At 29.7% G+C, this 11496-nt stretch overlaps 2 protein-coding genes across 4 annotated transcripts in view; one reads left to right on the top strand and one right to left on the bottom strand.

The window, feature by feature from the left end:
* Positions 1-10396, bottom strand: part of LOC108737805 (tuberin) — a 17189-nt gene extending 6793 nt beyond the window's left edge. The window contains exons 1-11 of the mRNA XM_025980693.1: positions 10228-10396; positions 10038-10174; positions 9727-9978; positions 9524-9660; positions 9259-9433; positions 8891-9097; positions 8683-8827; positions 8167-8491; positions 7824-7992; positions 7521-7748; positions 7187-7430 (exon numbers count right to left, since the gene is read on the bottom strand). Coding sequence (XP_025836478.1) covers positions 7187-7430; positions 7521-7748; positions 7824-7992; positions 8167-8491; positions 8683-8827; positions 8891-9097; positions 9259-9433; positions 9524-9660; positions 9727-9978; positions 10038-10174; positions 10228-10306 — 2098 coding nt within the window. The 5' untranslated portion in view covers positions 10307-10396. The remainder of the gene's footprint in view (positions 1-7186; positions 7431-7520; positions 7749-7823; positions 7993-8166; positions 8492-8682; positions 8828-8890; positions 9098-9258; positions 9434-9523; positions 9661-9726; positions 9979-10037; positions 10175-10227) is intronic.
* On the top strand, positions 2082-7121 carry LOC108737837 (lysophospholipid acyltransferase 7). 3 transcript variants are annotated; one of them, XM_018470958.2, is made up of 6 exons: positions 2082-2819; positions 3167-3453; positions 3511-3662; positions 3844-4058; positions 4119-4437; positions 4624-7121. In XM_018470958.2, the coding sequence occupies exons 1-6, from the start codon at positions 2611-2613 to the stop codon at positions 4834-4836; spliced, it is 1395 nt and encodes a 464-aa protein (XP_018326460.1). In that variant the 5' UTR covers positions 2082-2610; the 3' UTR covers positions 4837-7121. The 3 variants fall into 3 exon arrangements, with proteins under 3 accessions (XP_018326460.1, XP_018326461.1, XP_025836480.1); XM_025980695.1 differs by having other exon boundaries at positions 2730-2819; positions 3256-3453; XM_018470959.2 differs by lacking the exons at positions 4119-4437; positions 4624-7121 and having other exon boundaries at positions 3511-3691; positions 3844-3998.
* Positions 10397-11496: the final 1100 nt, after the last annotated feature.

Genomic DNA, 11496 nt, shown 5'->3' with positions numbered 1-11496 from the left:
TACATACATACATACGTGGACGCTTGAACGTGAACTACTTTTGATTTCGATTCCGGGAATTCCCTAGTCGCATCGTTAAGTTGTGTCGGCCACGTGCTACAGTTTATTTTTAATCTCGAGAACTTACCTATCGGAAACCCAAAAGTTCCATTAAAACAACGATTAAATGGAGGATATTTGTAAGTTTATATCAGTAAAATGACATTTTACGTTTTGTGATAATTTACTAATTACTACTTGTAGACATTTAGAACACATTTACGCAATATAAAAATGAAAAAACCGAACGGTACGTCTGAACGTATACATTGTTTCTTTTTTCCTGAAATTATCTACTGCACTATACACTAAAATGTCAAATTTATACATTTCGGAAATTCAAAACAATAATACTGTAGAATTACAATTGTTGTATCTTTTACTACAATACTAAATAAAACAAAAAAAAAATATTTATATCATGTATATCATAAACATAAAAGTATGACTTTATTGAATTACAATTTAAAAAAATGTTCTAGTACCACTTACCAATTTGTTTTAATGCAGTAGACAATATCTTTAGAATAATATCCCAACTGGGTTCATGTAGCAGTTCAACATATTTGTGACTTACTAAAATTTGTATACTGAATACAACTTCATAAGTCACAATGGCATGATTAGATGATACAGCCTGAAAAATAAACATAATCACGACTTGATCAAACATATAAAAAAATAGCAAAGAACTTTCTACCTGCAAAATAGATGGCAGAACGCAACTATAAGGACAATTTAAATTGGTCAAAGGTTGGGAATGAGGACCCCATAAACTCATGTATATGAAGACGACGGCGCCCCTCAATAAACCCCCATCATTTTTTAATTCAGGCTCTTGAAGTATTCGACACATAGTGTACAAAGCTGAATGACCCATGTGGGTGCCCATCAAATTTCGCATTACCTTAATAACAGACAGTAAATCATTAGTTGGTATATGAAAGCAAAAAAAAAAAGAAAAATCCAATTATTTGACCAAAATATTAACATGTTCAACTAACTTCAGAACTTTTGAATTAATAAAAAAATAAAATCAAATGTATTTACAATTTAATAAAAGTATACCTTCCAACTAGCCTGGCAATATGCTTCAACGTTTACAATTCGACAAAGAGCACCTACAAAATTAGGTAAAGATTCTGAAGGTAAATTACTATAAGCAACTATAGTATCTAAAACCTGCAAACAAGCCAACACCACTGACTGTTGACTTGTACTGTAACTTAAAAGGCAGACATTTCTGAAAATAAAGTAAATGTATCTATATATCTCAGTTACCAGAAAGATCTTAAAATTTTAATTGATTCTGTTTTTTAAATAGAAAACATACTGAATAAGTCCCGTAACAACTTCTTCATCCAGATAAGCAGCATTGAACTTTATAACATTCATAAGAAGTTCTAAAAAGTCTTGAGTTTTCCCAGCACTTGTAACATCTGGTAACCATTTCAAAAGAAAAGGACCGATCTGAGAAAAGAAAAATCATTCCATAAGTGAAGTTAATTTAAAAATAGAAGAAAAAGACACTTTTACCTCTTCTTCAAAATAGCGAACATCTTTACCATTATCAGTTAAAGCATGCAAAAGTTCAAATCTTGGAGCAACATCCTCTGAATATTCATGCTGTTTTATTACTCTGAAAAAATGAGCTCTCAGCAAATCCAATTTATCAATTTGACCTCGTACAAGGTTTTGTAAAAAGTTAAAGGCTAAATGACGCGATTCAGTAGGTTGGTTGTAGTGTAATAAATCTTCAATCAAGCTCCACAGCTTTTCAATTGCTTTCTAAAATGAAAAATCTTAATCATATTCTATTTATTTTGCTTTAAATACTTAAAACACACATCTTCCAATCTGTGCGTTAAGACGTCGTCACATAATTCTTTCAATATTTTCGTTCGTATGGATACAGGTGAATCTCTGCTAAGATCCCTTTGTATATCTTCCGTTAAGACAAAATCATTTCTACCTCTGAAACTCCCTAACAAAGTAATAAACTTAATCAAGAGTCTAATTAAGTAACGAAGATTATACCTGAATTACTCTTATTGAATCTAAAAAACTGCTTCAATTTTTCTTGGATAGTCTTATTTTCCTTATCCTTTGAACTCATTTCGTATTACACGGTATTCATTAATTAATTATTAATATGTTTAACAGTCTAGGTGTTTAACTTATTATTTATCTATGCCTATTATTGCCATTCTCATTATCATAGATACTCATTATCAATAACCATAGATAATCAATAACTGTCTTTGATCATAGATCTTTGATACTGACCATAGATACTGACTAACCAAAAGTCTATGCAAAAAAACAATCATACCATAGTTAAACCTAATATATAGTGTATAGACTGTGACCATTATCTATGGTGACCATACTTACAATTAGAAATATTGACCCTTTGTGTATCTATTATCTACCATTAGAAGTAAGGTTATGTAGTATAAGATCAATTTTTTGTTTACATTTATCATGAAGTACCTACTTTAAATATTTTTCGATTGTTGAAGTTAATTTTTATTTGATAATTGATTTTAAACAAGAAATTAAGTTGATAATATGAACAAGGATGATGTCATTTACTCATTATCTTTAATATTTTGCATACTGTTTGGCTATATTTATAGGAACATTAATAATAAAGAATTCAAGAAATGGATAGGAACAATTTTGGGATTATTTCTGATGGTCGTTTTAGGAGGTTACCATACTTTACACCTTTTTGTTGTATGCATTGGGAATATATTCATTCTATTTCATAATAAGAAGTAAGTATTGTTAGTAATGTAAGAAAATCAAATAGAGTATTGTAGAACTGAAACTGAAAATAAATATTAAATCCCGAAATGCTACAAAAACGTTTAGCAACCTAAAATACGTTTCAGCAAGGTGCCATCCTTAATTATAGACTGAGGATGATACCATGTGTGTCGAAATGCATTTTAGGCTGCTAAATATCTTTGTGGAGATTTGAAATTTAGTATTTTAATTGGTATTGTAGGACAATTATACATGTAAAATAAACAATTTTATAGTAAGGATATTGTTCTATAATCTTAAAATTTAAAGGAAATTGTTTATAGAATTTGGAATAATTAATTTCATTAACTTTTAGAAAATGTCATCTTTTAAGCTTCCTGTTTTCTTTTACTTATCTTCTGTTTTTTCGAACAACTGTATACTTTGGTATTCCTTATCCCCCAGCTCATATGAATATGATTCAAATGATGTTTACATTAAAGATGGTAGGATTAGCTCTTGATTTGGAGAATTGTACTTTAGCAATGGGAGATTATGACAATAAAACTGATGAGCAAAAGGCAGAAATTATCTACAGCTATTTTAATTTGACTGTGGCAGATGTATTTCATTACAGTTTGAATTATATTGGTATAGTTACAGGTAAAAATCATTAAAAAAAAAGGTTATCAACAAAATTAATTAACAAAAAAATTGTAGGACCATACTTTCGATATAGAACATTCCTAGATTATATAGATCTTCCATTTTCCAAGTATGCCAATTGTGAGAAACATACTTTAAAGAAACTCAGAATCTTCCCTTTAATTGCAGTGATATTTTTATTTCTTTCTTACTATTGGCCTATTTCTGTAAGTTGTCAGCCAAATGAATTACTCATGTGAGTTTTATAAAAATGTTCTATTTAAATAAACTGAAGCATGACTATGAAAAAATCTCTTTGATTTAATACAATTTTACTTTTATGTTATAGTATTAAATTATTTTTAAGTTCGTTTTTTTCTCCAGGGATAATGTTTTTTATGTTTTTAGTATTGTACCACAGAAGAATTTTTTCAACACCGTTCATGGTCATACCGTTTTTGGTACATGTGGGTAATTTTTTATTTCTATCGAATGAGAATTTACTGCGGTTTAATTTTAACAGAATGCATTTGCATAATGGCAGGATTGGGGGCCTATCCGGAAATCACAAGGCCGAGATCAGGCCATGGGCCAACGGATAATTTTCAAACGATTTATCAAATGTAACGATAATTATTTCCAGCAATTTATTCGCTTTTTTTATACACTTTTTATTATTTTAGAGCGAAAGATACTTCGTTATTATCGAAGACAGAGTTTAATTTCGAGACTGTAAATAATATTGATCCAGTTGAAGTGGATTTTTGCATAACTGTCAGAGCGGCGATGAAACACTGGAACACATGTATACAATATTGGTTAGCCGTTAACGTTTACAAGTGTTTCCCCTATAAAAAGTTTCGCACTTTTGCCACCCTGTTTGTTTCGGCTTACTGGCATGGTTTATATTTGGGTCACTACGTTTGCATTTGGAGCATGGCATTTTATTTGCCGATAGAAGATTTATATGTAAACCTTTACCTAAAAGACAATTCTGAACCAGTAAGCAAAACCACAAATATATTCCACTATTTTTAGAATAAATCTTAGGATAACATACAGTCATGAAAATATAATATAATAATATAATACTACTTAAGTATTTATACATATTATGTTTTTTATTTATTATTAGAAATCGGTAAAATATTCAAGATATATTCGTTTTTAAACTTTTTTATTTTTCAGTATTTAAAATTTTGGAAATGGTTCATTTGGTATATGAAAATGCAAACTTTTGGATATTTGTGTGTTGCAATGCAGTTGCTTACATACGAAAATGTAATGCGCTATTACAATTCCATGGACCATTTTTGGATAGTAGCATTAACCATTTTATACCTTATCGGCCTTGGAATAAAATTTAAAAGAAGAGTACAAACTGCAATTGTAGATGAATAAAATGATGATCTGACTTTAGAAAAAAGTTAAATGATATTATTGTTGTGATAAAAATACAATAGCAGGGAACTATGTAATAACTTATTTTAATGTCATATTGAATATTGTATTATTATGTGGAAGCAATATAAAAATAACTCTGGAATTATTTAATAATTTAGGGGTAGAACATATTTATATTCAAATATCTTCAAAGCGATAGGGTGGAATTTATTATGGTTACCATGTTGGTACGTACCAACAAAATAGTGTAAATTTCTAAAATTTGAGATATCTGTGACGTAATCAAAAAAATGTTTCTGGCATACAAAGAAAAAATGATAACAGTCGAAAGCATGTATTACACGACAATCTTATTTATCCCATGGCCTTTACACGCTAATTCGCTCTCCTAGGCAATAGATGTCACTACTACGACAAATTATAAACGAAGTTTATTTAACTATTGTTACATGATTGTTACCAATCGCGCTGAGCTAATATATGAATTCCATAGAGAACAACCAAAGCTTACTCTACGCCTTATATGTTGTTTTGCACATACAACTGTTCTGTAAGTCCAAGGCCAACGTCGATAAACTTGTTTACGACGATAAAAGGGGCCACTACGTAATCCATGGTAATGCCTTCTTTTCGTGGTCGCATAAAAGTACGATTTTGTTTGCCTAGTTGCCTATAATTGTGATCATAATTGAAATCTGATCGTCAATAGGCAGGCAATACTTCGGCTTGTGCATTTGTATGGTTTTGGTATCTAATTTTTATTGCTATATAAGCTCAACTGAAATATTAACCACATGTCGCGATGACAACACACGTGTTAAGCAAGCTAACAAAGCGCGATGTTTACTCAATTTCAAGCGCGCTTCTATTTTTGTATACCGCATGTACGAGAACAATGATAGAATTATAAAAGTTGTTTTAATTAAAGTCAATGAACATCAAGTTCAGCAGGAAAACGAAATAAAGGTTTTCTTTCGTATTAAATACTTCTATTTTTATTAATTTTCTACCATTTATTATACTATATTAGCAAGTAATGTTTTTATATATATTTAAAAAAATCGCGTTATAATTTACCTATACTTTATTTAATACCTATTTAATCGATATATAATGTACATTGCACATGTTGCTAATTAAAAAATAAGTTTTGCACATTATTTTCTGATATGAACTACATAATGCAGTCCCTCGCAACTCCCAACAATGCTATTTGAAATATTGAAGCGTCATGTTTTAATATAATCATTGCAACAAAGATCGCAGTGGCCGACGTTGTTAACGGCGCGTGACGTCAACTTGGTGGGTTGTTTTGAGCACAGCAAGCTATAGATCGAATTTATTCCCCAAGTGTATATATATAGGACGTACCGAAAATTATGAACCAACATTTACATACAGGTTTTTATGATAATAAGAAAAAACAGTTTTCATTAACTGCTTCAAAATTGATATAAAACATGTACGTAATAACCTGCACAAAACCTCTAAGTTTAAAATGTTTTGTGTTATTGTACGATTTTAAATTTTGAGAATACTGTACTAAGAAAATAAGTATTTTATATGTAAGCATAATAAATTCATGTGCCAATAAAATCATGAGCACATTTTAAATAGAAATTCGACTTGAAGGGAAACACCAAAAATCATATTGCCTGATAATGTTTTTTTTAAGCGTCTACCTATTATAGGTATCTATTTACTCGTAGAAGTATGGTAAGCTAAAATTCCATCAAAACTAACCCATGTAACAAGCCGCGGTTGCTTACTACACAGAAAAGAGAAAACCTCCAAGTTTATAGCCAAGGTTATGTTATATAGCATAGCTAAGGTGGACTTTTAGTCACCTGCTGATTGAATTTTTATGTGGAACTGTTTCTAGTTCGCCTATCCGCTTTTATACATATGTATATTTTATCAGAGAACGAAGGCAAACTTTACAAACACGACTCGTATAAAGTAGATTTTTCGATAGTTTTAAATGTTTTTAAAGCGATTATCTAAAAATAAAGCAACCGAATGTACAGTCCTACACATAAATAAAGTTAACACATTTGATTAGGTGTCACTAAGTATTTTTTTTCAAACATCTACTTCATTTGTTAATTCAAAAATAATTGAACTGAAATTTCTTCAGCAATAGCATTACGAAATTTTACGATTTTAACACATTTTTATAAATAAAACTTTAATTTCCTATCACAAAATATCGTTTAAACATCTTAACTAAGTAATTAAAAAAAAGAATACGGAAATTTCCTAAGAATTGACGATATAAAATTNCTATATATTTATTTCTATAAAATAAATAATCGCCACCGAATACAATACTTTCTAAATTACATACCTTTTTCTTGTCTCAAACAGGAAATTACAGCCTTGAAACAACGTCGCAATGGTACATAAGTAATAGTGCAAGGAGTCAATTGAGTTATAGCTGGAGAAGCAGGTGGAGGAGAACTGAGAGAACTTCTGTCCATGCTGTTGTATGAAACACATAAATACGGACTAAATTTTACTTTACCATTAGATTCTATGCATCCCAAATGAAACTGGGAGTCAGCTCGCATATTCAAAAAACATTCAAAAATCTAAAAATTAAATTTTCAAAATAAAAATTCTAGTTAAACAGACAATGAATTATTTTTAATCAAATTTAAATAAGTTAAATCAAAACTTACCTTGTAACGTATTTGGTTGCAATCTTCAAAAATTTTTGGTCGACTGTAATGTTGTTCGAGATGGTGCACAAACATTTTGTAAATTTTTAGAGCATGGGTGGAGGGTAATCTGTGAATTTTTAATTCGAACACCTTCACCAAACCAGAAACAATACTTTTGATGTCGGCTATATCTGAATCAGGTACTGGAATATCCATTCCGTGAGTGTCAAAAGGTCGATTGAAAAGCTAATGGAAAACAAAATCAAAAAAAGGCTATAACACAGAACAACAGAGGAAGAGAACTACTTTCGACATATGTACCTTTTCTAAAATTTCCAAAACTTCTATGCATCTTTTAGAATCACATTCCATACATATATTTATTAATAAATCAGCAACTTTTGTTCTGATAACAACATCGGTTTCATTAACACTCGATGACAAGTGTGGGATAATAATACGATCGATTAATTCGTCCTCATACTGAGATCTAAAAAAAAATATTTAAGAACTTAAAAATAAATTATAATACCACCAAAGCAGCTAATGGAAGGTCACATTTACAAAGATTACAATAATTATGTGCGTACATAAAAGACATTAATGCTGTATACAATCAATTTTCTTCTATAAACTAATGCATGTTATAGTTTTTTGAACCTACCGGGCAATTTCGACAACGTGAAGTAAAACATCAATCACTTTCAAACGAATATTAGTCCGCACCTCTTGTCGATAATATTTTTGTAAAAGATTATACAAGTTAGAGAGCCACATATGTTTTGTAGGGAGTATATTCTTAGAAAGGTATGAAATCAATCTTAGAATTGATTCTTCAGGCCTATTAGACGCGCACTTTTCAATTATTTCGAAAAACTGAGCTTGTGCATTGTAACGGTAAAGAGATTCAATTAACTCTTCAATGTTGTCCAATGTTTTATGGAAAATGGTTGCCGCATATTTATGAGCAGTTAAATTTGGAGCAGCCTCTAAAACAACAACAATTTGTTAAAATCTGAATACACATTTAAAAAGAGATTACTGTAGAATTACAATTGTTGTATCTTTTACTACAATACTAAATAAAACAAAAAAAAAATATTTATATCATGTATATCATAAACATAAAAGTATGACTTTATTGAATTACAATTTAAAAAAATGTTCTAGTACCACTTACCAATTTGTTTTAATGCAGTAGACAATATCTTTAGAATAATATCCCAACTGGGTTCATGTAGCAGTTCAACATATTTGTGACTTACTAAAATTTGTATACTGAATACAACTTCATAAGTCACAATGGCATGATTAGATGATACAGCCTGAAAAATAAACATAATCACGACTTGATCAAACATATAAAAAAATAGCAAAGAACTTTCTACCTGCAAAATAGATGGCAGAACGCAACTATAAGGACAATTTAAATTGGTCAAAGGTTGGGAATGAGGACCCCATAAACTCATGTATATGAAGACGACGGCGCCCCTCAATAAACCCCCATCATTTTTTAATTCAGGCTCTTGAAGTATTCGACACATAGTGTACAAAGCTGAATGACCCATGTGGGTGCCCATCAAATTTCGCATTACCTTAATAACAGACAGTAAATCATTAGTTGGTATATGAAAGCAAAAAAAAAAAGAAAAATCCAATTATTTGACCAAAATATTAACATGTTCAACTAACTTCAGAACTTTTGAATTAATAAAAAAATAAAATCAAATGTATTTACAATTTAATAAAAGTATACCTTCCAACTAGCCTGGCAATATGCTTCAACGTTTACAATTCGACAAAGAGCACCTACAAAATTAGGTAAAGATTCTGAAGGTAAATTACTATAAGCAACTATAGTATCTAAAACCTGCAAACAAGCCAACACCACTGACTGTTGACTTGTACTGTAACTTAAAAGGCAGACATTTCTGAAAATAAAGTAAATGTATCTATATATCTCAGTTACCAGAAAGATCTTAAAATTTTAATTGATTCTGTTTTTTAAATAGAAAACATACTGAATAAGTCCCGTAACAACTTCTTCATCCAGATAAGCAGCATTGAACTTTATAACATTCATAAGAAGTTCTAAAAAGTCTTGAGTTTTCCCAGCACTTGTAACATCTGGTAACCATTTCAAAAGAAAAGGACCGATCTGAGAAAAGAAAAATCATTCCATAAGTGAAGTTAATTTAAAAATAGAAGAAAAAGACACTTTTACCTCTTCTTCAAAATAGCGAACATCTTTACCATTATCAGTTAAAGCATGCAAAAGTTCAAATCTTGGAGCAACATCCTCTGAATATTCATGCTGTTTTATTACTCTGAAAAAATGAGCTCTCAGCAAATCCAATTTATCAATTTGACCTCGTACAAGGTTTTGTAAAAAGTTAAAGGCTAAATGACGCGATTCAGTAGGTTGGTTGTAGTGTAATAAATCTTCAATCAAGCTCCACAGCTTTTCAATTGCTTTCTAAAATGAAAAATCTTAATCATATTCTATTTATTTTGCTTTAAATACTTAAAACACACATCTTCCAATCTGTGCGTTAAGACGTCGTCACATAATTCTTTCAATATTTTCGTTCGTATGGATACAGGTGAATCTCTGCTAAGATCCCTTTGTATATCTTCCGTTAAGACAAAATCATTTCTACCTCTGAAACTTCCTAACAAAGTAATAAACTTAATCAAGAGTCTAATTAAGTAACGAAGATTATACCTGAATTACTCTTATTGAATCTAAAAAACTGCTTCAATTTTTCTTGGATAGTCTTATTTTCCTTATCCTTTGAACTCATTTCGTATTACACGGTATTCATTAATTAATTATTAATATGTTTAACAGTCTAGGTGTTTAACTTATTATTTATCTATGCCTATTATTGCCATTCTCATTATCCTAGATACTTATTATTAATAACCATAGATAATCAATAACTGTCTTTGATCATAGATCTTTGATACTGACCATAGATACTGACTAACCAAAAGTCTATGCAAAAAAACAATCATACCATAGTTAAACCTAATATATAGTGTATAGACTGTGACCATTATCTATGGTGACCATACTTACAATTAGAAATATTGACCCTTTGTGTATCTATTATCTACCATTAGAAGTAAGGTTATGTAGTATAAGATCAATTTTTTGTTTACATTTATCATGAAGTACCTACTTTAAATATTTTTCGATTGTTGAAGTTAATTTTTATTTGATAATTGATTTTAAACAAGAAATTAAGTTGATAATATGAACAAGGATGATGTCATTTACTCATTATCTTTAATATTTTGCATACTGTTTGGCTATATTTATAGGAACATTAATAATAAAGAATTCAAGAAATGGATAGGAACAATTTTGGGATTATTTCTGATGGTCGTTTTAGGAGGTTACCATACTTTACACCTTTTTGTTGTATGCATTGGGAATATATTCATTCTATTTCATAATAAGAAGTAAGTATTGTTAGTAATGTAAGAAAATCAAATAGAGTATTGTAGAACTGAAACTGAAAATAAATATTAAATCCCGAAATGCTACAAAAACGTTTAGCAACCTAAAATACGTTTCAGCAAGGTGCCATCCTTAATTATAGACTGAGGATGATACCATGTGTGTCGAAATGCATTTTAGGCTGCTAAATATCTTTGTGGAGATTTGAAATTTAGTATTTTAATTGGTATTGTAGGACAATTATACATGTAAAATAAACAATTTTATAGTAAGGATATTGTTCTATAATCTTAAAATTTAAAGGAAATTGTTTATAGAATTTGGAATAATTAATTTCATTAACTTTTAGAAAATGTCATCTTTTAAGCTTCCTGTTTTCTTTTACTTATCTTCTGTTTTTTCGAACAACTGTATACTTTGGTATTCCTTATCCCCCAGCTCATATGAATATGATTCAAATGATGTTTACATTAAAGATGGTAGGATTAGCTCTTGATTTGGAGAATTGTACTTTAGCAATGGGAGATT

The sequence above is a fragment of the Agrilus planipennis genome, unplaced genomic scaffold (genome assembly GCF_000699045.2).
Source record: "Agrilus planipennis isolate EAB-ADULT unplaced genomic scaffold, Apla_2.0 scaffold3, whole genome shotgun sequence".
In the NCBI taxonomy this organism is placed as follows: Eukaryota; Metazoa; Arthropoda; class Insecta; order Coleoptera; family Buprestidae; genus Agrilus; species Agrilus planipennis.
Note: the sequence above shows the minus strand (reverse complement) of the source record. Positions and strands in the feature narration are given on the sequence as shown.

Coding starts and splice junctions, on each gene's coding strand:
- LOC108737837 (XM_018470958.2), top strand. CDS start 2,611: ATGAACAAGGATGATGTCATTTACTCATTATCTTTAATATTTTGCATA. Junction 2,820..3,166: donor ATTCTATTTCATAATAAGAA/GTAAGTATTGTT, acceptor ATTAACTTTTAG/AAAATGTCATCTTTTAAGCT. Junction 3,663..3,843: donor CTTACTATTGGCCTATTTCT/GTAAGTTGTCAG, acceptor TTATGTTTTTAG/TATTGTACCACAGAAGAATT.